General features: G+C 46.7%; 1 protein-coding gene across 2 annotated transcripts; it reads right to left on the reverse strand.

Moving 5' to 3' along the window:
- LOC311311772 (guanine nucleotide-binding protein G(s) subunit alpha) lies at nt 1-25,549 on the reverse strand (the record flags this gene model as incomplete). Of its 2 annotated transcripts, none has more annotated exons than XM_084441533.1 (12): nt 1-147; nt 633-700; nt 879-1,009; nt 2,597-2,717; nt 7,696-7,754; nt 7,939-8,012; nt 8,225-8,279; nt 19,782-19,879; nt 22,584-22,703; nt 22,928-22,982; nt 24,188-24,260; nt 25,411-25,549. In XM_084441533.1, 12 exons carry the CDS (start codon nt 25,547-25,549, stop codon nt 1-3), a joined length of 1,140 nt encoding a protein of 379 aa, XP_084297659.1. The 2 variants fall into 2 exon arrangements, with proteins under 2 accessions (XP_084297659.1, XP_084297658.1); XM_084441532.1 differs by having other exon boundaries at nt 19,782-19,909.
- Nucleotides 25,550-25,735: the final 186 nt, after the last annotated feature.

Below are 25,735 nucleotides of genomic sequence, written 5' to 3' on the forward strand. Positions count from 1 at the left end.
TCACAAGAGCTCGTACTGCCGTAGGTGCATCCTCTGGATGATGTCTCGGCAGTCGTTGAAGACGCGCCGGATGTTCTCTGTGTCGACCGCGCAGGTGAAGTGGGGGTAACAGTAGTGCCTTCCGTCTCCGCTGGCTGTGCTGATCCTCTGGAACGCCCACACAGAAACAGGAAATGACATCACTGAGACTGATGCGCAAAACCCAACAATGCGCGACACAGTTAGTGTTGTGCAGATGTCACAGCCTTGCAATGGGAAGGTGGGTGAGCAAGGAACTAGGGATGTAAGGATAACCGGTAGAATGATAACCGTGATGAAAATCAATTACATTTATCCAGATAAAACTATCATTAAAACCGTGTTTGAAGTGAGCAACAGTCTCTATGACGCATTATGTTAATGTTTATGCCCAAAAAAGTTCATAGTGCTGCTAATTTTATTTGTGTTTTAAAATAAAAGTGTTTGAAATGACTTCAGTGTGTGTATCAGTATTTTTAGAACATTTTCAGCTCATTTTACAATACCCCGATAATACTGATAACCGTGATAATTTTGGTCACTATAGTCGTGATACGAACTTTTCACACCGTTACATCTCTACAAGGAACACAGTTTCACGGTCTAGGACGTACCAAGAACTCATCCCGGATGAAGTACTTCGCCCTTGTGACGCGAGAATCCTCCCCAGGTTCTGGTGTCGCTGGAGGAAAAAGGTCAACAGAACACTTAGAACACACGCAGCATAATTCACCAGTCATCGTCCGTCTCCCCCTCTGGGTGAGCCAGACGTTACCGTCATGTGAGCGAGACTGAATCAGCAGCAGAGAAAAGCATCAAGTGCATCAAGTACAAGCGCCAGCCTTCGCCGTGTCTCCTACCATCGTCAGGCGTGGTGTAGCGCGCAAACTCCGGGAAGTACTCCTCGATCTTCGACTTCCCCGCCAGAACCTTCTCTGCTAGCAGGTCCTGTTTGTTCAGGAAGAGGATCACCGAGATGGTCCGTAGCCACCTGGAGGGTGGGGGGGGGGGGGGGGATGGGAGGGGCAGGGGGGGACCACACATCAGGTTAGGTTAAGGTTAGTTGTCGGATGGGGACTAAGAGCAGGTAAAACGTGAGATGATTGGAGACTGACGCTGGGTCAGATGTAGAATGGATATTGGAGACTGAAATGAGTTAACATCGATATAGGATGAGGACTGACAGCAGGTTATAGATGTAGGACAGAGACTGACAGCAGGCTATAGATGTAGGACAGAGACTGACAGCAGGCTATAGATGTAGGACAGAGACTGACAGCAGGTTGAAGATGTAGGACAGAGACTGACAGCGGGATAGATGTAGGACAGAGACTGACAGCAGGCTATAGATGTAGGACAGAGACTGACAGCAGGCTATAGATGTAGGACAGAGACTGACAGCAGGTTATAGATGTAGGACAGAGACTGACAGCAGGCTATAGATGCAGGACAGAGACTGACAGCAGGTTATAGATGTGGGACAGACTGACAGCAGGTTATTGATGTGGGACAGACTAACAGCAGGTTAGATGTGGGACAGAGACTGACAGCAGGTTATAGATGTGGGACAGAGACTGACAGCAGGTTATAGATGTAGGACAGAGACTGACAGCAGGTTATAGATGCGGGACAGACTGACAGCAGAGCAGGTGAGATGTAGGACAGAGACTGACAGCAGGTTATAGATGTGGGACAGAGACTGACAGCAGGTTATAGATGTAGGACAGAGACTGACAGTAGGTTATAGACGTGGGACAGAGACTGACAGCAGGTTATAGATGTGGGACAGACTGACAGCAGGTTATAGATGTGGGACAGAGACTGACAGCAGGTTATAGATGTGGGACAGAGACTGACAGCAGGTTATAGATGTGGGACAGAGACTGACAGCAGGTTATAGATGTAGGACAGAGACTGACAGCAGGTTATAGATGTGGGACAGACTGACAACAGGTTATAGATGCGGGACAGACTGACAGCAGGTTAGATGTAGGACAGAGACTGACAGCAGGTTATAGATGTGGGACAGAGACTGACAACAGGTTATAGATGTGGGACAGACACTGACAGCAGGTTATAGATGTAGGACAGAGACTGACAGCAGGTTATAGATGTGGGACAGAGACTGACAGCAGGTTATAGATGTGGGACAGACTGACAGCAGGTTATAGATGTAGGACAGAGACTGACAGCAGGTTATAGATGTGGGACAGACACTGACAGCAGGTTATAGATGTAGGACAGAGACTGACAGCAGGTTATAGATGTGGGACAGAGACTGACAGCAGGTTATAGATGTGGGACAGACTGACAGCAGGCTAGATGTGGGACAGACTGACAGCAGGTTATAGATGTGGGACAGAGACTGACAGCTGGTTATAGATGTGGGACAGACTGACAGCAGGTTATAGATGTGGGACAGAGACTGAGCAGGTTAGATGAACAGTACAATGGGAACTGATGTTAGTTTAGATAGAGTGAGGGTGGGGACTGTTCATAGGGGACGTAGGGGTGGGATTGGGACTGGGGGAAGGGAACAGGTTCTGGGTTTCCGGCGTAGTACTGGGACAGGGCCTACCTGTTGTTCCAGATGTTCTTGAAGAGGTTTAGCGCCTCCTGTAGGCGGTTGGTCTGATTGTCTTCCCGGATCACCATGTTGTAGCTGCTGCTGGCCACCACGAAGATAATGGCCGTCACATCTGTGGACATGCAGGAGAGAACGTTACCCCCGGCTACTCTCGCACAGCCAGACCTTTCTCCACGCTTCCTAACCTGCTGTCAGTCTCTGTCCTACATCTAACCTGCTGTCAGTCTCTGTCCTACATCTAACCCGCTGTCAGTCTCCGTCCTACATCTAACCCGCTGTCAGTCTCTGTCCTACATCTAACCTGCTGTCAGTCTCTGTCCCACATCTAAACTGCTGTCAGTCTCTGTCCTACATCTAAACTGCTGTCAGTCTCTGTCCTACATCTAACCTGCTGTCAGTCTGTCCTACATCTATAACCTGCTGTCAGTCTCTGTCCTACATCTATAACCTGCTGTCAGTCTCTGTCCTACATCTAACCCGCTGTCAATCTGGAGAAGGGTCTGGCAACACGCCATTATCATTCTGAGATAGGGGGAAACCAATCGCAATGTTATTGGGCGGCGCTAAGCTTCGTTTTTCTCTCAACGGTGCCCTCGCAAAATAGCGTTGGGGGACTGAATTTGATTGGCGCAGCTGGAATTGAGCGGTGACAATGAGAGGCTTATCTCAAAAACCTACATCTGTTTGGCCAGACTACCCCTAGTGTGACATGCTGTATGAAGACAACATAGAAATAGACCATGGACATTATGGATAAGCACTACAAACACTTAAGTCATACAAAATGGACTTTTGGCAGCTATGTCTCTATAGAAATCAAATAGACATTCTTAGAGAGCACTGTCGTACACAACACTAGCAGCAGCCCTGTAGTACAACACTAGCAACAGCCCTGTAGTACACAACACTAGCAACAGCCCTGTAGTACACAACACTAGCAACAGCCCTGTAGTACAACACTAGCAGCAGCCCTGCAGTACAACACTAGCAACAGCCCTGTAGTACACAACACTAGCAACAGCCCTGTAATACACAACACTAGCAACAGCCCTGTAGTACACAACACTAGCAACAGCCCTGTAGTACACAATACTAGCAACAGCCCTGTAGTACAACACTAGCAGCAGCCCTGTAGTACAACACTAGCAACAGCCCTGTTGTACACAACACTAGCAGCAGCCCTGTAGTACAACACTAGCAACAGCCCTGTAGTACAACACTAGCAGCAGCCCTGTAGTACACAACACTAGCAACAGCCCTGTAGTACAACACTAGCAGCAGCCCTGTAGTACAACACTAGCAACAGCCCTGTTGTACACAACACTAGCAGCAGCCCTGTAGTACACAACACTAGCAACAGCCCTGTAGTACACAACACTAGCAACAGCCCTGTAGTACAACACTAGCAGCAGCCCTGTAGTACAACACTAGCAACAGCCCTGTAGTACAACAGTAGCAACAGCCCTGTAGTACAACACTAGCAACATCCCTGTAGTACACAACACTACCAGCAGCCCTGTAGTACAACACTAGCAGCAGCCCTGTAGTACAACACTAGCAGCAACCCTGTAGTACACAACACTACCAGCAGCCCTGTAGTACACAACACTAGCAGCAGCCCTGTAGTACAACACTAGCAACAGCCCTGTAGTACACAACACTAGCAACAGCCCTGTAGTACACAACACTAGCAACAGCCCTGTAGTACACAACACTAGCAACAGCCCTGTAGTACAACACTAGCAGCAGCCCTGTAGTACAACACTAGCAACAGCCCTGTAGTACAACAGTAGCAACAGCCCTGTAGTACACAACACTAGCAACAGCCCTGTAGTACACAACACTAGCAACTAGAGATCGACCGATATGCATTTTTTAGGGCCGATACCGATACCGATAATTGGCAAATTGAGGTGGCCGATAGCCGATATTTAAGGCCGATATTTAATATCACCAATTCACTTTTTTTTTCTTTTACAAAATGACAAGGAGAGATGCAAATAAAATAAAATATTTTATTTTGGTCTTCACCTGGGCACACATTTAACAGCTCTCATATACTGTATTACAAATGAATTAAAAATAAATAGGCCACAATTCCTCTCATGTCTCATGTTCTCATTCAACAAAATCTAATAAAATAAAATACATTTCAACTGAATGTTTTACAGGCTACAGTAGCTGAACGTTGCCATTTAGAACAGGGCAGGCTACTGCTCTGCTGAGAGTGAGACGGAACGCTGCTACTAATCATGAAACGTAACCAAGCATGCCCAGTGTAGTAAGGTGTTATCAGCCTAATACTCCCAATCTAAGATAACTAGGTTGTAGTGTAAGAAGCATAGCCTCTCAGCCTGCTCACCGCGGAGCTTGTTTCTTCTTTTTTCATATATTGCCCCCACTTCACTAAATACACGCTCACTAGGAACGGAAGAAGGTGGGGGACAGAGATATCTCCTCGCAAGAGGGGCGAGCAGGGGCAACTCTGCCTCGCTGATCTTCCACCACTCGAGTGGATCACTTTTATGGTCAATCACTGACTCTCGTAGGTACCGCTCTAGCTGCTCTTCCAGGCTGGCCCTGACACTAACCACTGCTGACCTGACGCCAAGCAAGGCATCATACATGTGATCAATGAGGTCATTCTTGATGACATAGTCTAAAAAAATATATAAGAAAAAAAGACAAAAACACACAGGTTAATATCCAATTAAACTACAGTCAAGTCACCACGTTTCAAGACATTTTTCCTGCCCGTTTAATTTAGTTTTTAGCCTATTGCAGACACCTAAAAGAAAATAAAGACAATAGACCATTTTACTGTTGGTAAACAATTAAGTGTGCGCATTTTGGCAAAAAAAGAATGAACTCATTACAGCGATATGTAGGCAATTTCGAAACGGGATAATGACGTTCCATAGAAAAAGGTCTATATGAAACTACAGCAAACCACAACAATGTAGACTATTTCTCCAGTGGGAGCAGACTACAGAATTGTCCCTTTGACTGATTTTCAATGTTTTACTTTTCAACACAGCTGAATGTTTCATGACAGAATTGTAACATACTGCACACTTAGACAACAGTATATTAGAGTTGTCTGTTTAATTGAGCGATGCGTTTCGCTCGCTTCGTCATGCTCTCCTTTCGCATTGCTTCGATGAGCCTATAGAAGCAACATGCGAAACGCATCGCACAATTAAACAGGCCCTCCTCAAATATAGACTACTGTTGTCTAAGTGTGCGGTATGTAACAATTTTCTTATGACTAGCTCTGGCTTTATACCTGCACCTTTGATATAGCCTACGCTGTGCACAGGCACCCTCTTTTTATCAGCTGAATGTATGTAGTTTACTATTTGTTTTCATTTGCATTCATGGGTGCTAATTAATAAACTATTTGACAACGGGAAGAGCAGAGTTGCATCCGACATCATATCGTTTTAGGCAACAAGTTGTGCGTAATAGCCTACAAGTGAATGAGCTCATCCAGCTCAATGGGATACGACCGCGTATCAGCAAGTGCCTCTCCGGAGAGGGAGATGGCAGAACAGCATGGGAGATTTCGCTGGTGCCAGTTATCGTTTTTGTTGTGGCGCAGAGTTACATTAATGTACATTAGGCCTACACCTTCATAAGAGTTCAATGATTTAACAGTTAATTCCGAACGTCCTTCTCCCCTCACTGCATCCGACATCATATCGTTTTAGGCAACAAGTTGTGCGTAATAGCCTACAAGTGAATAAGCTGATCCAGCTCAATGGGATACGACCGCGTATCAGCAAGTGCCGTAGGTGCCTCTCCGGAGAGGGAGATGGCAGAACAGCATGGGAGATTTCGCTGGTGCCATATCGTTTTTGTTGTGGCGCAGAGTTACATTAATGTACATTAGGCCTACACCTTCATAAGAGTTCAATTGATTTAACAGTTAATTCCGAACGTCCTTCCTCCCCTCACATCCATGCCTCTCAATGCGCTTCCGCTTTCCTATATGTCTAGAAGTGCATAGTTTTGCCTTGATTCAAATAGTCTTAAAATTCGATGTATATTACATCTTTATCAGACTGAATTAAATGTTTTTTTTAAGATCCTTCTCCCCTCTTTACAATGCGCTTTCATTGTCCACAAGTGGAAAAAAAGTCTAGACGTTGAGCTAGCCCGCTGGACCTGTCAGTTTTACCGCTCCATAAAATCTCCCGAGCTGGTGTAATTCCTCTGGTGGGCTACTTACTGACTCATGTTAAGTTAGCTAGCAGACCATTTCCTAATAAGGTGTAAAATGGCTGAGTGACTTTGATTTGAACTACAAAGATGGGAGAGCCAATTGGTGACGTTAGCTAGCTATCAGTCAGACTCAAGCCAAGGGAAAGTTCTAGCAACTAGCATAGCCTAGCTTGTTAAGGCTAGCTAACGTTAGTTGCATTACTTCCACGTTATTGGAGGCTGCCTATTATGAAAATCAATTTAACATGACAAAACTATTAATTTTCGGTGATTGTGTGCCTTAACTTACCGTTGGAAATGATGCAGTCTCCGAGTAGACCCTCCGCGATGTGCACGGCACGCTTCTTGCTCACCAACATTATATGGCTCTTTCGTAGTGACGCAATATCGGCCTTATAAAGCCGATAGCCGATATGACGCCAAAACGTGAATATCGGCCGTAATTATCGGCCGAGCCGATTATTGGTCGATCTCTACTAGCAACAGCCCTGTAGTACAACACTAGCAACATCCCTGTAGTACACAACACTACCAGCAGCCCTGTAGTACAACACTAGCAGCAGCCCTGTAGTACAACACTAGCAGCAGCCCTGTAGTACACAACACTACCAGCAGCCCTGTAGTACAACACTAGCAGCAGCCCTGTAGTACAACACTAGCAGCAGCCCTGTAGTACAACACGAGCAGCAGCCCTGTAGTACAACACTAGCAGCAGCCCTGTAGTACAACACTAGCAGCAGCCCTGTAGTACAACACGAGCAGCAGCCCTGTAGTACAACACTAGCAGCAGCCCTGTAGTACAACACTAGCAACAGCCCTGTAGTACACTAGCAGCAGCCCTGTAGTACACTAGCAGCAGCCCTTACCGTTGAAACATTGGATCCACTTCCTGCGTTCGTCCCTCTGTCCTCCAACATCAAACATGCTGTGAGGAGAAAACAGTGGAGAGGTGAGCGACGACAAAAACAACAACAACAGTTCTGCTAGACCTGGGGATTGAGGTACTGCAGTGCAGAATGGAAGGGCTGTTCACTGCTTCACAGCAATGAAAACAAATGGTGGGTTTTCTGTTGTAACACTGACAGAGAGGGTCAAATTAAAAAACTCACTGAAAATTGACTTTGTCCACTTGGAATCTGGTCTCGAAGATCCCAGAGGTCAGTACTCTGCATCTCAATAGGTCCTGGGAGGAGAGAGAGATAGAAAGGAGTGAGGAAGATTTATTAAAGATATAGTGAAACATGAGAGTAGAGCCGGTATAGCCAACAGTACAGTACAATACTGCCCAGCAACAACAATGACAGCTCTGAGAGAGATTCTAAAACTCTATATTTATCACCCTAACTTTGATGCCCACATGATGACAGGATGAGCTTAGTTCTCATTTTAACCTACCTGGTCAGAAGGCGTGTAGTCACTCTGCTTCACTGCGTCAATCTTGTCAAGAAAGCTGCAAATAAATAAAAAATATACGTACACTGACTGTGAATGTATGTAACATGACTGTGAAATTAGGCAATTCACTACATGATCATACTTGATTATCAATCGTAGGCCGGTTCAGGGGTGACCTGATGAGGTCACATTCCCGGGGAGATAAATGGCGTTCTGAGCTTTAGCGGTGCTCAGCTCTCCAGAGCCAGCCTGTCTGGACCGGCTCACGGGCGGCGCTCACATTCGCCCAAGACAAAGATGAATTGACGAAGGCTCCGAAATTAGCATTAACAGTTGTTTCTCCAAATGTTACATTTAATGCCCATGCTGAGTATCATTTGGATGTTTTACGAGCGGTATGCAAGGATAGTGTCGTTTGTGTTGTGTTTGGTTTATATGGTTTACAGAGTTTTGCAGGAAAACAGACCAAGTGCTGATGTAATTAGGGCCCGAGCACTGGCGGTGCGAGGCCCTATTGAAACTCGAAGGATTATTATTATTCTTCTCCTTCTTCTCCTTCTTCTCCTTCTCCTTTACTCCAAACAAATGCCTTTTAGGCTGCCTGAACATCGATGAAAACGGATGAAACATTGCAGATACGTCAGTCCCGGTGAAAAATTTGATAATTCATGGGTGACGGAAATGGGCGTGGCAAAACGGCTCAAGAGCGCCCCCTGGAAAGTTTAAAATGGCGAGCCCCACCTTTCAGTTTGATGTAGGCTAACGAAATTCGGTGGGCATATGTATTTCATCAAGCCACACTTAAATGTCTCTTGGAGCTATACCCAACATGCAACAGGAAGTCCGCCATTTTGCTTTTAATGTGCCATTTTGTCCTTGTTTTGACCATTTCCATGCCTCGTACTTCAACGAACTCCTCCTAGAGATCTCATCCGATCAACTTCATACTCGGTCAGCTTCATCTTAAGACCTTTGTGATCAAAAGTTATCAAAAAAATTGAGTTTTCACCACACACCCTTGCCGTGGCGCCCCGCCAAAGTTTGACATTTCGCCATAAAACACGAAGTCCTCATAACTCCTCCATACATTAACCAATTTGTCCGATATATCTCACGCTTCATGAGGGTTCTGTCCTGAACACATCTATGTGTCAGTATTGCGTCATACTTATAGCGCCACCTATTGGTGAAACAGGAAGTCCTCATAACTCCTCCATACATTATCCAATTCGTCCGATATATCTCACGCTTCATGAAGGTTCTGTCCTGAACACATCTATGTGTCAGTATTGTGTCATACTTATAGCGCCACCTATTGGTAAAACAGGAAGTCCTCATAACTCCTCCATACATTATCCAATTTGTCCGATATATCTCACACTTCATGACGGTTCTGTCCTGAACACATCTATGTGTCAGTATTGCATCATACTTATAGTGCCACCTATTGGTGAAACAGGAAGTCCCCATAACTCCTCCATACATTATCGGATTTGTCCGATATATCTCACGCTTCATGACGGTTCTGTCCTGAACACATCTATGTGTCAGTATTGCGTCATACTTATAGCGCCACCTATTGGTGAAACAGGAAGTCCTCATAACTCCTACATACATTATCCAATTTGTCCGATATATCTCACGCTTCATGACGGTTCGGTCCTGAACAGATCTATGTGTCCGTATTGTGTCATACTTATAGCGCCACCTATTGGTGAAACAGGGAGTCCTCATAACTCCTGCATACATCATCCGATTTGCACCAAATTGCTGACGCTTCATGAAGGTCACCTTCTGAACACATCTATGCGTCGGTATTGAGTCACACTTACAGCGCCACCTACTGGTGAAACAGGATGTACTCATAACTCCTACATACATTATTCGATTTACTCCAAATTGCTCATGCTTGATGAAGGTCGCATCCTGAACACATCTGTGCGTCAACATTAAGTCATACTTATAGCGCCACCTACTGCTTACAGGAAGTCCTCATAACTCTTACATACATTATCCGATTTACTCCAAATTGCTCCCGCTTGATGAAGATTGCATCCTGAACACATCTGTAGGTCAGAATTGAGTCATACTCATAGTGCCGCCTACAGGTCAAGCAGGAAGTCATCATAAGTCCTACATACATTGTCCGATTTACACAACATTTCTCACGCTTCATCAAGGTACCGTCCTGACCACATCTATGTGTCGGTATTGAGTCACGCTTAGAGCGCCACCTACTGGTGACAGGAAGTTTCTCTCAGTACTGGACACCGAAATAGCACACCCTTTAACGGCGCCCACCCCGACACTCGTGGGGTGCGAGGGCCCGCTCACTGCTGCTCGCAGCACTAGTTTCCTTTGATCCTAAAGAATGTTGATAGTGGTCTTCTCACCGCTGGGTGAAGGGCCTGGAGGTGGCTCGGTTATTGTGAACTGTTTGTTACCCATTTGTGTCCAGGGTCGTGTTCTCCCATTAAGCACAATTTGGTAATTCTATTTGGTCTTCACGGTTTCAGGTTGTGTTGTGTATACTGTATAACGAAGAGTCACATCTACATTACTGTACTTGGAGTCTTTGTTAACTGGAAGCTCTTGTTCATTAGGTACATACATACATAGCCATGTTGGAGGGCTGTTTGGGACAAACTCCCACTTGATTTTCGTTAGCACGAGCTCCTATGCGATGCACATAGCCCCATTTACAGTTCTGTCAAGGACAAAGTCTTGCTTTTGAATGACATTTGGATTGATCTGCATTTTTACTAGGTTTTATTCACCAATGTAAAAGGTACTATAGTAACAGATACATAGATTTATTGATTGATTGTTTAAGTTCACTATCAGTTTATTATTTGGCTAATAAATCTATTAGCCTGCATTTAAAGTACCTGATCCTTATCATTTACTATCTTCTAGGAATTTTTAACTTGCACGCACATGTTCTATTTTGTACGGAGTCGTCTCTGAGTCACTATTTTATTTGGTCTACTCTACTCTACTGTTATTAAAAGGCCTTTGGTTTTCGAACACGCTATGCACACAGGCTGAGCGCTGATCAAACATCGAAGGCATGTCTGAGTTTGTCTAACAATAGAAGGACACAGGCTACGTTTACATGTGTCTACAAAGCTGGAGTCAGATATTATGAATTACTTTATTCCCTGCTGTCATCAACTACCAGACTTGAATAGAGACCAGTCAACTAATTCAAATGAAGGCCTAAAAGTGGCAGCCTGACACTCACTTCGTCACTCAGTCTGAACAGGCTCCCACTGCAGACGTTTTCCCAGATGGGCGTGGCCGACGAGGGTGTCATCAGTAATTAGTTCATCCCCTAACCAATCACAGCATTCCAAGGACACTGATTGGCTGGTTAGAATCACATTTCGAAAATTCTGATCCAGGGGCTGGAACCGATTATAAAAGTCAGCCTTAAACATGACAACAACAACAACAATTAACGGAGTTCCTCAATCCAGACTCCTCCCCTTCTGCTATCTGCATGTTACAGTTATCAAAGTCCCCTTCACTATGTGAAACAACAACAACCTAGCAATCGCTCTACCCAAAGAAATAGTGTTTTTCCCTCCCTATCTCCGGCTAGTAATGAGAGCAGCCGGACCTTTCTCCAGCGCTGGCACAGCGTGAACGAAGTGTGAGAGATTGGTCCAACTATGCAAGGCTACCGCAAACATAACCTTAATCAGTCGTTGGATATAAACAGAGTCACAGTTGATTGATGGTTGTTGAGGGTCTGCAGATCATCCTTACTACCAATCAATATAAAGTGTAGCAGCCCAACCGAGACGCATTCGCAGTCTCCCTGTGACTAACTCCAGGAGCAAAATTATCCACACCTAGCCAGATCCACGGTGTCTCACCAGAATACATCTAACACCAACCGGACCAGCCTGATATCAACCCTCAAGCCCTGGGTAGGAACAATACAGGCAGGCAGGAATCTGGATGATTCCACAGCAGTCTGACTGGACAAGGACGTTTCAGTTCTCAGAGACGCAGTTCCACAAACCGCCACCAGAGGGAGTGCCTTTTGATTCTCAGACTGATCAGGGAGCCTTACTTGCCGTGTGAGTCACCACCAGACAGCTCTGTCAGACAGAGAGCTGTAGTCAATGGAGCCGCTGTAGTACTAGTCTGAGAAGCGAGGGAGGGTGGGGGGGGGTCACTGTATGATAAAGATTTATGGAGTTTAAATCTGACACACATCTAGACACTCAGGTTAGACACTAACTGTTAGGGCTCGGTATCGATTCGAATTTCAAGAATCGATTCGATTCCGATTCACAAGGTTCAGAATCAATTATCACCATTCAATTCCATTCGATTCAATATCGATTCGGTTAGTGTTACTAAAACCTCTTTTTTTTTATAGCTGTAACCTTAATTACATGACTGCCAAGTTATGCAACACATCAGTACTAGGGCTGGGTATCGATACTGATTTCCAAAAATGAATGAATGAATGAATGAACTATTCATTCCTTCATTTATTCATTAAATAAAAAATCGATTTTGGGATTCATGAATTGATTCTGAATCATTTGATTCAGAATCGATTAATCAATTTTTTTTAACCCAGCCCTACTAACCGTTATCATATATAATCACTCAGCTGGTTTCCAAATGAAATGGCTTAGAAAGAGACCCATCTAATCGAGCTCCCAGCATTGGCAGAAAGGTTTAGCGATCAAAACTAGAGAAAAGACACAAAGTAGTCTAATAAATCTACAGGCCACACTACTTACACATTAAGGAAAAAGGGGATCAAACATACCCAGCAGCGACTCTGAACTTGTGGCAAAACAAAAGTGATCCAAACCACCATGTAAGCATATGTCCATATGTCCCACTAGTAAGCATATGTCCATATGTCCCACTAGAACACCATGTCACTGATGTGTGTGTGTGTGTGGGGGGGGGGGGGGCTGGACTGAGGGAAGAATCAATGGACTCAGCAGGTCAATTGATTTGAATCAAAATGAATCAAAACATGAAGCATTTATTATTATTATTTAAATAATATTTTAATCATTTAAATATTATTTATCTCATACAGAAGTGTGATTCTTCAAACATAAATAATGATGTCTTATCATCTGAATTGCTGGAATTGACAGTGATTGGAGTCCAGCCCTGCTGTGAGGGATCAGGCACGCGGGTAACCTGACTGACTTGTGACTGACTGACTGACTGAGGTCTTGACTGACTGTCTGACTGTCTGACTTGTGACTGGCTGACTGACTGACTTATTGACTATCTGTCTGTCCGTCTGTCTGACTGACTGGCTAGGTGACTGGCTAATTATTGATTGTCTGACCGACTTATTGACTGTCTGTCTGTCTGTCTGACCGACTGACTTATAACTGGCTGGGTGACTGACTGACTGACTGACTGACTGACTGACTGACTGGCCATGGAGAAACAGCCTGCCTCTCAGAGCGAAGGCATGAAGGCATGTAACCCCCCTGAGATCACTAGGAATGTCACACACAGGGGGGAAATGTGACAGGAGGACTGCAGGTCACACACAGCAGAGCCATGGACAGACAGACAGACAGACAGACAGAGAGATGGACAGAGAGACAGACAGCAGAGCAATGGACAGACAGACAGACAGCAGAGCCATGGACAGATAGACAGAGAGTCAGACAGTCAGTCAGTCAGACAGACAAACAGAGAGATGGACAGAGAGATGAGCAGACAGACAGGCAGACACCTCCTCCCTCCATAGTTAGGTCATTGAGACAGCTCTTATACCACACAACTGCCCTGGTGAGTCCACACAACCAGTCCAAGAACACATTTAGAATTTCTCACTATTTATAGCTCCAGTCCCATAATAACTGTGCCTCGTAGTGTAAGTAATAGCACTTGCCCCAGTAACAGAGTAGTCTGACACGTTATGGTTCGTTGGCAAATTCAGATACTTTTTCTGATAACTTTTAGTGTTTCGATGCATCACACAGCAACAAAAAATGTTAATGCAATAATTAGCAGCAAGTTTCAATGGAATGAAGCTACCAAACTCAACAAAGTGACTGACAGACTACAGCGGAGGCTATAATAATGGTGGTATGGAGTTAGAGCATCACACACACACACACACACACACACACACACACACACACACACACACACACACACACACACACACACACACACACACACACACAGGATAGATTGGAGTCACCTGTGGTGTAGTGGAACAAAGAGACGAGAGCCATACTATGCTTGTATCATAGCTTATTTGCAGCAGTGAAGCCGTTTTAAAGTCCATGTTGATGAAGAAGGAAGCAGCGAGAGCGGGTTCCTCTGTGTGCCTCGTACGCCCTCCCCGAACCCCCTGGAAGGCCTCTTCAGCCGCCCCCTGGGGGGTCAGTACTTTAGACAGTCTGACCTGCACCTACCTGGCAGAAACAAAGCTAACTTAGAAGCTAAGCATCTCCGTTACCTCCCTGACCTAGACGGGGGTCGCTGCTCTGATACACCAGCCAAAATATAGACCCTTCTCTCCCTGGTACTGTAGCTCGCTACTGTCCCGAAATGTTTGGGAACTTGGTCTCCCTATTCTATAACCTGGGGTGCTAAACACGCAAGTCCATTCTAGAATCTATATTCAAATTAGCCATAAGTAGCCATAACACACACATTTTGCTTGATGTCTTTCACTTCAGTTATCTTTGATCATCCGTTTATGATTTTAACTTGTGATGATTTAAGTACAATGTTAAACAATGCCCAAATGGGGAACGGAACAGAAACGGACCCAAGAATGTCATATTCTTGCAATCATGTTGACTTGAATCAAAACCGACATGGAGACTGACAGGAAAAAAAATGACTGAGTTTCAAATCAACATGGAATCATTCTGCCAATTTGTTCTGATGCTAAAACATCATCAGTTTGACTGACGACGCCCCCAAGACCACGAAGTACGGCGCGTCTACCTGATTACAAACCCTTCGCCGTTTCACTTTAAACCATGACCTTAACTTCAACATTGAAAGCCGACTGTACCAGCCCTATAAAGTTATTTACACACGCACACACACACACACACGCGCACACGCACACATCCAGAAGTGTCTCTGACAGGGAGAAGGAGAGACAGAGAGAAGGGCTGTGTCTGACATTACAGAGCTGCTCCCGAAATAGCTCCCTGGCACCCTGGCCTCCAGCTCGGTTGTCATGGCGACAGAACCACAGGCGCTATAAATAGATTCCGAATCTTGTGTGACTGGAGCGAGGCCAGAGAGAGGGAGAGACAGACAGAGCGAGAGAGAGCCAGCGATAGAGAGAGAGAGAGGGAGAGAAAGAAAGAAATGCAGAGAGAAAGAAGAGGGGGAGGGAAAGGTGGAGAGAGGCCAGAGAAGGGAGGGAGAGAGGTAAAAAAAAACAAAAAAAAAACAGCCTGTTGAGAAGGATGGGGTGGAATGGGACGGGATGGAGCCGCAATGTTACTGTACTCAGAGTGAGTGCTTCCCAGACACCCCGGCCGAGTGGGACTGGGACCATGCACATCAGCAGAGGTTCAACAGGAGGATGTTGGGTAATGTTACAACGGCGTGGCCTGTGTCCATCTAGCGGAGTCTACGTTCGTCTACCGTTAGAAAGTTAGCGACGATGGATTAGCATGGTCGGCTCCGACTCCAGCACAGATACCGTGCGACGCATACACACACACGCACACGCACGCACTCACACAACCAGCACCTCTCAGGACGATATTTTACGCTCTCCCCCAAACCAGTTTCTGGTGAAACCTCTTGCCCCCCCTCCCCCTCCCTCCCTCCCTCCCTCGTGTGATGACTCAGTCCAGCCATTTTCTGTCCCTGCAGAGACACCACTATAAACCAGGGAGAGCAGGAGAGAGAAGGAGAGAGTAGGAGATAGAAGGAGAGACAAGGAGAGAGAAGGAGAGACAAGGAGAGAGAGAAGGAGAGAGCAGGAGAGAGAAGGAGAGAGAGCAGGAGAAATAGGAGAGAGAAGGATAGAGAGAAGGAGAGAGAGGAGAGAGAGAAGGATAGAGAGAAGGAGAGAGAAGGAGAGAACAGGAGAGAGAAGGAGAGAGAGAAGGAGAGAGGGGAGAGAGAAGGAGAGAGAGAAGGAGATAGAAAGAGAGAGAGGAGAGAGAAGGTGAGACCTTTTTTGACCTTTAGCAATCCCTTTATTGGCTCAATTAGTACCTTCAAGGATCAGGCCATTCTGCCTAATAAACATATAAATGAATGAGAAATTCAAACCAAATGCACATATTCAACAACAGCACACACATACGTATAAACCACACACATACACAACACTTTAACATGTCAGAAATAGATTGTCTTCTACTGTGCATAACAGAGAAGGAGAGAGTAGTGAGAATAGAAGGAGAGAGAAGGAGAGAAAGAAGGAGAGAGTAGGGGAGAGGAGAGACAAGGAAAGAGTAGGAGAGTGATGAGAATAGAGAGAGAAGGAGAGAGAGAAGATAGTAGGAGAGAGAGGAGAGAGTATGAGAGAGTAGGAGAGAGAGGAGAGAGAAGGAGAGAGTAGGAGAGTAGGAGAGAGGAGAGAGTAGGAGAGAGGAGAGAGGGATGAGAATAGAGAGAGAAGGAGAGAGGAGAGGAGAGAGTAAAACGGAGAGTAGGAGAGAGAAGGAGATAGTGTAGGAAAGACTAGGAGGGAGAGAGAGAGAGAGCAGGAGAGAAGAGGGAGAATAGAGAGAGTAGAAAAGAGGGGAGCAGAAAGAGTTTTGGAGAGAGAAGGAGAGGGAGAAGGAGAGAGAGAAGGAGAGAGAGAAGGAGAGGGGGAAGGAGAGGGGAAGGAGAGAGAGAGAAGGAGATAGAAAGAGAGAGAGGAGAGAGAAGGAGAGACCTTTTTTGACCTTTAGCAATCCCTTTATTGGCTCAATTAGTACCTTCAAGGATCAGGTACTCTCTGAGCACTCAAGGAGAGAGAAGGAGAGGGAGGAGAGAGAAGGAGGGAGAGTAGAACAGAAATCACATGGCCAGAAACAATGAGGGCTCCTTTTTGACCTCTAAAATGAGTGCATCATGTCCACACACGCACGCACGCGCACACGCACGCACGCACACACACACACACACACACACACACACACACACATGCGTGCACGCGCACACACACGCATACACACACAACTTGTTTTGACCATCAACATCACTCCTTCAGAACTCTATGAAGATGGAACAAAGTAACGTGTTGTCCAGTCATCCTAACGGACACGCACTCAAATTAAAATAACACATCTCTCTATCCGCCCCCGACCGCCAGCCGCGCAGAGGGAGGTCAGGTCAGCCCGACGCACCGTCAGGACCGAGCTTCCAGCTGTCCAGGGCCTCCACACCCAGGATCCTCCACACCCAGGATCCTCCACACCCAGGATCCTCCACACCCAAGGGCCTCCACACCCAGGGGCCTCCACACCCAGGGGCCTCCACACCCAGGGGCCTCCACACCCAGGATCCTCCACACCCAGGGGCCTCCACACCCAGGATCCTCCACACCCAGGATCCTCCACACCCAGGATCCTCCACACCCAGGATCCTCCACACCCAGGGGCCTCCACACCCAGGATCCTCCACACCCAGGGGCCTCCACACCCAGGGGCCTCCACACCCAGGGGCCTCCACACCCAGGGCCCTCTCTGACGGTCAGTCACCCCGGTCAGCCCAGCCACAGGCCGTTCACACTCCTACCGTCTGGCAGGCGGCGCAGGCAGCCGCACCCCAAGCAGCAGGTTCAGAGACCGTTTTTACCCACAAGCCATCAGGCTACTGAGACGCTGATACTGACACCTCCACACACACCTGCTGTTCACATGGCTACCGCTAGCCACTTTAATTCATATCAGTATTGTGGATTATTTTTATTATATTTTATTTGTATTTAGGTAAATACTTGTAAACTATGTATACTTCACCACTTCTTTGCATTTTAGACTTTTATAATTACTATTTAAATACTGCGTTATTTTAATCACTTAATATGCCCTTTACATAAAGTTGAGTTGGCTCTGAGGCAAAGCTTTTCATTACTGTTAATGTTGTTTGCATTTTTATCAAGTATATGACAACAAACTTGAAACTTGTAACAAAGAGATATTAAATATATGGGACCAACAAATAAAGACCAAAAATGAAGGGGGATGTAGAAATATACAGAATATATAACTGATTTGCCCAAATTTGGTTTGATTGAGTAATTGATTATATCGTCTAAAGAAAGTTGACAGATACAGGCTGTCAGAAGCCTGGCTCTCCCAGTGAGCAGGCCTCCAGGACCACTCAATCACAGACCCACAATCAGGGACAACAATATCCTCACAAACAACACCGACGCCCAAATATGGGCCAGGAAACACGGTGGGGAAAAAAAACAATACCAAAGATGAGGATCATGACAGAGCAGAAAGACATCCACGATGGGTCTCCATCTAACACCACCGCCATTTTCAGCCTGCAACTCCTCCTCTCCTTATCACAGAAAGGTTCCCTCAACGACTTAACCAGACATTTTCATTTACAGCTAACACCTTCATCAATGATGCTTAAGTTGTCTCTCCCTCTCTCTCTCTCTCCCTCCCTCCAACACACTCGCTCATTCTTTCTCCTTCTGCAGCTTGCCTGAGCTAAAAATAGCTCTCCCTCTCTCTTTCTCTGCTTCTCCGTTTACATAAGCCCACAGTGGGGGGAGGGGAGGACTTCCGGTCTGGCCACCCAGCCCAGCATCTGATCCACAACACAGAGGAGAGCTCAGACAGACCCTGCAATGCAGGAAAGCCCTCTCTCTCTCTCTCTCTCTCTCTCTCTCTGTCCTTCTCCCTCTTTCCTTCTCTCTCTCTCTCTCTCTCTCTGTCCTCTTTATTCTTTATCTTGCTCTCCCTCTCTGTCCTTCTCCCCTTTCCTTCTCTGTATCCTTTATCCCTCTCTCTCTCTCTCCTTCTGTATTCTCTTTCTTTCTCTCTCTCTTTCTACTTCCCTGTATTCATTCTCTCTCTCCCTCTCCCTCTCCCCCTCTCCCTCGAACTGTCTTCATGTGACCAGTGTGTGAACAGGAGGACACCGGGAGACAAGAGGACAGAGAGACAGGCTTCTAGGAGAGGGGGATGAGAGAGAGAGAAAGAGGAGAGGGGAAGAGGAATGGGAGATGCAGAGGAGGGAGAAGAGGAAGAAAGAGAGAGGGAGGAGCAGAGGAGAGAGAGAGGGGTAGGGACGGAGGGGGGTGGAGAGAGAAGAGGAGAAGGGAAAGAGGGAGGACCAGAGGAGGAAGAGAGGGATGAGGGAGAAGGAGAGAGGGCAGAGCAGAAGAGGAGGACAAGAGTGATGGGAAGGAGGTAAGGAAAAGGGGAGAATTCACGAGAATTTACGGAAAAATTCTGTCTGAAACAAACAGAAACCCAGATCAGACAGAAGTTTAAACTCAATCACAACAGCAGAATCATGGTTGGTATGTGCGTGTGCGTGTGTGTGTGTGTGTGTGTGTGGTGGGCTTGATAGAGAGCGAGAGAGTATGAGTGGAGTGTATACGTACTATTGTGCACAGTCGATCAGCTGGTACTCGTTGGACCTCTCAAAGCAGGCCTTCACGCCCTCATCCTGCCACAGGGTTTTGGCGTGTTCATAGAACTCCTGCAGGAGAGAACGGAGACAGACACAGAACTGTCAGGAGACTGACACAGAACCGTCAGGTTCTGAAATGTAGTCAGTATGTATGGAGGTGGTGGGTAGCGGTGGACTTGGGTCAGAACACAGAGCTGGACTAACAATCCCTGACTCCTCTAACCAATCACAAGCTTGGAGTCACCTAACCAATCACTACCAGGCACTGACTCACCTTTTCCGATCAACGTCAAGCTCTGACGCCCGTAATCAATCTCTGACTCACCTAATCAATCACTATCAATCACTACCAAGTTCTGAGTCATCCCTTCCAGGCTTGGACGCCCCAAACCAATCAGCCCCGAGAACTGACTTACCTAACCAATCACTGCAGAGAACTGACTCACCCTATCAGTCAATACCGAGAACGGACTTACTTAATGCCGAGAACTGACTCACCAAACCAATCACTACAGAGAACTGGCCTACCTAACCAATCACTATCGAGAACTTGACTTATCTAACCAATTACTGCCGAGAACTGACTCACCAAACCATTCACTACAGAGAACTGGCCTACCTAACCAATCACTATCATGAACTTGACTTATCTAACCAATCACTATCGAGAACTTGACTAAGTTACTGTAACCATGCCCTTTCTAGCTCTGACTCAACCAACCAATCACGACCAAGATTGAGAGAGGAACAGTTTGAACAACAAACACAGAGGAGCCAGTGTGCAGGTATGTACACACCGCCCATGGTTCTGATGGGGTTATTCTATACAAGCAGAAACTAGAACATCTGGTTTCAACAGATTGAAGGCTTTGGAGAAATTTTTCCATGGGTTGAGGACAGCGATGAGACAATCCACAGCGCTAAAAGTCCTCGTGCACAACAGACACAGAGTACTCCCAGGCTACAGTTTCAGGTGACACCATACACTCACAACTACACTGTGTTCAACATGGAGAGATATTATCCACTGTTAGCGGTCAAATGTTTCTGAGCGCTCGCCCCCCTGCCCCATACGCCCACCCCCTCCACCTGTATCCCTCCCTTTCTCCCGTCTTCCTCCCTCCCTCTCTCCCTCTTTCCCCCTACCTCTCTCACCCTCCTCCCTCCCTCTCTTCAATCCCCCTCCCTCCCTGTCTCCCCCTCCTTCGTTCCCGCTCGTTGTCTCCCCCCCTCCCTTCTTCCCTCTCTCCCACAGGCAGCGGTAGAGTCAACCAGTCTGACTGGTTCCCAGCATGCCCTGGGGCCAGGCCGCGGACAGGCTGGGGGAGGAAGAGAGGAGGGCAGGCCAGCCCAACTCAGATCATCTCCCCTGAACACACAAACCCACAGTGATACTAGAAGTTCGCCGGAAGCTTCCAGAGAAGTGAGGCCGGTAGAGTATCCACAAGGGCTTCACAGTTATCTGCATCTGTTCACCCTGGACTGCCGACGCTCCAGTGCTTCTCATTTAGTAGCACCACAGACTACGAACCGTGAACCTTTCCAGGATACCAGAGGACGGACCAGTAGAGAGTACCAGGTGGTCAGCACACCCGTATGGTTCTAGGAAAGGCGAGGGCTAGGGGAGGGGCTAGCTGGTCGCTGTAGCAGATGAGCCTGCATAAAACTCCAGCCATGACAGAACAAAACGAAGACGTCAGAGACGTGTTGCTTATACATACAAACGCTCCAGACCACTTGGCATGACGTGCTTTTCGGACGCAAAAGCCGTCAAGCAGCCCGACCAACCCAACGACTCAAAATGATCTATTGAAGGGCATCATCTGTTTCTTGTCATAACATCCGTCAAAATCACTAGCAGGCCCTCGTCAACAACGAAACGCAAGAGTCACAACAGCAGACTTCCCAGTTACTTTACCAGTCTTACAGCCATCATATAGGCCTACTGGTCATCATGATGGACACGCAACATTCATCATCAACAATATCCTCGTTGTAAATTGTATATCTGACATACTATAGAAGAAACTAGTGTCAGACCCTGTCTGTTTTGTCAGACCCTGTCTGTTTTGTCTGCCTGCCTGGTCTGTCTGTCCTTGTCTGTCTGTCTTTGTGCCCTTCTGTCCGTCTGTCTCCCCATCTGTCTGTCTGCCTGTCTGTCTATCAACTTGTCTGTCTGTCTATCTACCTGTCTGTCTGTCAGCCTACTTGTCTGTCTGCCTTTCTCTCTCCCTCTGTCTGTCTGCCTGATCCTATAGCTGTGGCAGCAGCTCGGACGGTTCCCACTGGGCCCCTGGGCCTTGGAGGTGAGGTTCCCACTGGGCCCCTGGGCCTCGGAGGTGAGGTTCCCCCAGACCCATTACTGCTTATTAAAGACAATCACGGCTAATAGGCTGCATGCATCTCTCAGGTGATAGCCTCATTCAATTGTCAGCATCCCAGGGGCAACGCACCTCAACGCACCTGCTCATTAAGGAACCGCAGAGCAGGCTGGAGGCTGATGCTAGCTGGCTGGCTGGCTGTCTGGCTGACTGACTGAGTGGCTGGCTGGCTGACTGACTGACTGACTGACTGACTGACTGACTGACTGACTGGCCGACTGGCTGACTGGCTGACTGGCTGACTGGCTGGCTGGCTGGCTGGCTGGCTGGCTGACTGGCTGGCTGGCTGGCTGGCTGGCTGACTGGCTGGTTGGAAAAAATACAATCTAGCCACACCCCCTGACCATCTCCCAACGTGACATGAAGCTGTTCATTTGATGGAGGAGACTTACCGAGGGAAATTCAAAGTCCTTCTGATTGGCTAGGTTCAGGACATATTCGATCCGGAACTGGTTTGCTGAGCAGGCTAGCTGAACCGGAGGTGTCAGCGTACTCATGGCCGTCACAATAGTCTTCAGGGAGAAAAAAAGAGCAAGTTAACCTTCATGCTAACGTTTAACCTTTACCAGTCATCGTTAACAGTATCCATTGACAAAGAAATGTTGGTTTTCATCAAATCTGTGAACTCGATGAATGGAATCCAAGATGATCACCCTTAAAAATGGAGATCAATACTTTGTTGACTGCGGGAAGAACAGACAACTGCCCGCTGGAACAAGTCCGAACAAGTACTTACCTCTATAGCTTCTTTGATGTTGTTTTTTATGTCGTGGATTTTCTGTTTTTTCTCCCTGTGGGACATACGATACCGATTACCTCGGGACTCACATGGGAAACAGGTGGATGTACAGTATGAGGGGTTATGACACAAAGTCCAGAGCTGCGCTATTTGAAGAATTATACCGTCAGACGAGAGAGGAGATAACATTCCCCCCACTAAGACCCCGCAAAAAAACACCTGGTCTGAATAAACTGACATATCCTCTCCTCCTCTCCCCTCCTTACTTATCCCTCTTTCTCCTTACCAGCCTTATCACTCCCCACCATCCATGTTTCCTCCTCTTCCTCATCTCCCTCTCCTCTTTCTCCTCCTCCTCATCTCCTTCTCCCCCTCCTCCTCCCCCTCCTCCTCTACCTAGTGCTGACTGACACTGTCCATCTGAGTGGAGAAGCCAAATTAGGCCCTGATCACAGGCCAAGCGCCTTAGCCCAGCCCAGAGCGGGGCCCCCTCAGCGGGGTCACCGGGCCCCAGGGGCCACAGCCCAGAGCACAGCCAGCATGACATCTGTCCCAGCATCCCCAATTAGCATCTCACTTCTATCCCCTTTCTAGGAAACAGTGGAGATTTAAATAGACCAGGCTAGGATCATTTCCATTGAATCAAACCACTTTTTCGTGGAATCAATAGGAGTATTAGGCCTACGTGACCAGCAACATCACAGGAGATGCAGGCTAAACAATACACGTCAGACAAGAACATATTTAACATTAACCACGACTACACTCTCACTGGAATGGGAAGAAAGACTACTTGCATCCTTCATCTCTCTAGCCTCTTACACTGGGATGGCCTGACTGTATGCCAGAGCAATGTTAAAGCACATTGTGTTGCCTCTGTGTATGAAATGCGCTATACAAATAAAGTTTGATTTGATTTGTTACAGTTACTTACACACTGTAGTACAGCAGAGCTACGTTACAGTTCCACACTGTATGACAGATTGTACTGGTGCGGCCTATAAATGGAGCCTGCGCTGATTTAGACTGATGAGTGAAGAAAAAGCTTGAGGCAAATGACTGCTTTTCTCAAGAAGTCAATCTCTGTGGGGACACGCTGTGCTAAATTAAATCATTTATTGGGAAAGACATTTCAACTTTCAACTTTAGATTGTATCTTTACATTTTATGCCGGAAACCATCCTGGAACCTCTACTAGTTCCCATCGTTATTGGTGTGTGGGGTACTAATGACAGTTGAGAAGGTACTGATACTTACTCAGCGTTGAAGCCGTTCACATGCAGTATTCTCATCTGTTTGACGATGGTGCTCTTCCCTGACTCTCCAGCTCCTGAGGAGAGAACACCAGGAGAGACGTAACACACCTGAACAAGAAAACATGAAACGTCTCTCCTCCTAACATCTATATACTAGAACAAGTTCATGAGCACAGGACAACGATCCACTTCTGCACCTGGCAAACACTGAATAAACACAAACACCTTGAATCCAGCTACTTGGGTTGGAGATTAGTCTCAACGTTAACCGGTTTAAGAGTGTTGAGCAGGGCAGGAGCATACGCTTGTGAACATGCAGCTGATGCCTTAATTGACCACAGCTCAGGACACAAGCCAGGCCTCGGCTCTGGATATGTCCTGGAACCACTGGCCTCCATACAGCTAAACATCTTAAGAGATGGTCAACCATTACGCCTGTTCGTCTGTGTCAGGCTCAACTTCTGTTTAAAACAGCATCGGTGATCAGCAAACTACAAAGCTTATAAGGTTTCTCGTCGTTGTACTGTGTGTGTGTGTGTGTGTGTGTGTGTGTGTGTGTGTGTGTGTGTGTGTGCGTGCGAGAGTGTGTGTGTGTGGCTGTAAGCCTGATGTCTAACAATCAACAAGTCTAACAATCAACAAGTCTATATGGTATTGGTATGGTATTAGACACTAAATAATCGACATGCTACTTTATAATGGGCATCATTCGGTGTACTGCCTACAGTGGAGTGGATGACAGGCCTAGTCTCCTACAGTGGAGTGGATGACAGGCCTAGTCTCCTACAGTGGAGTGGATGACAGGCCTAGTCGCCTACAGTGGAGTGGATGACAGGCCTAGTCTCCTACAGTGGAGTGGATGACAGGCCTAGTCTCTCAGAAGAGATCATGGAGACCCTGGCTTTCCTATAATGAGGCCTTACTGCTATCATATATGCTGGCATTAGCCTGGTGACAAGCAAGCAACCACCTCACTATAGAAAGTGAAACAATATCTTATTGGTTGCTTTTCTTGGACTGGTTTAAATGTAAATGCCAGTGCCAGTGGAGCATGGATATATGTGTTTAGGCTACAGATGCTGAATGCATGACAGCACCAATTTCTTTGAAATGTGGAGTCCAACCTAGAAAGAAGTGTGTGACAGGAGAACTGGCATCGTCTTGTAAAATGCAATACACAATTGTGAGACTTCAACAATAACTAAGCGTTTCAACAGAATCTACCTAATAGCAGCAGCCGGTGAGTTGCTCGGTATATCTGCTTGTCCTTCTGCAGCTGTTTCTCTATCTTTTTGTTGGCCTCTCTCTGCGCCTTCTCCTCGTTCCGCTGGTCTTCAGTCTTAGTATTGCCCAGACAACCCATCTTCCCTAAAACCCAGTGCAAGGTTCGGGGGAAGGGAGGGGGGTTATAATAAATAAATAATTTTAAATTCCTAGATTGACCCGAGAGGAAAACACCTGGCTCAGGGTGGGTGACATCTATGTTGCCAGGTAACAATAAAACAAATGTAGCCAGTAGATTGTTGAGCAGCTCGCCAGACCTTATTAA

The sequence above is a fragment of the Borostomias antarcticus genome, assembly GCF_949987555.1.
Source record: "Borostomias antarcticus genome assembly, chromosome: 7".
Lineage (NCBI taxonomy): Eukaryota > Metazoa > Chordata > Actinopteri > Stomiiformes > Stomiidae > Borostomias > Borostomias antarcticus.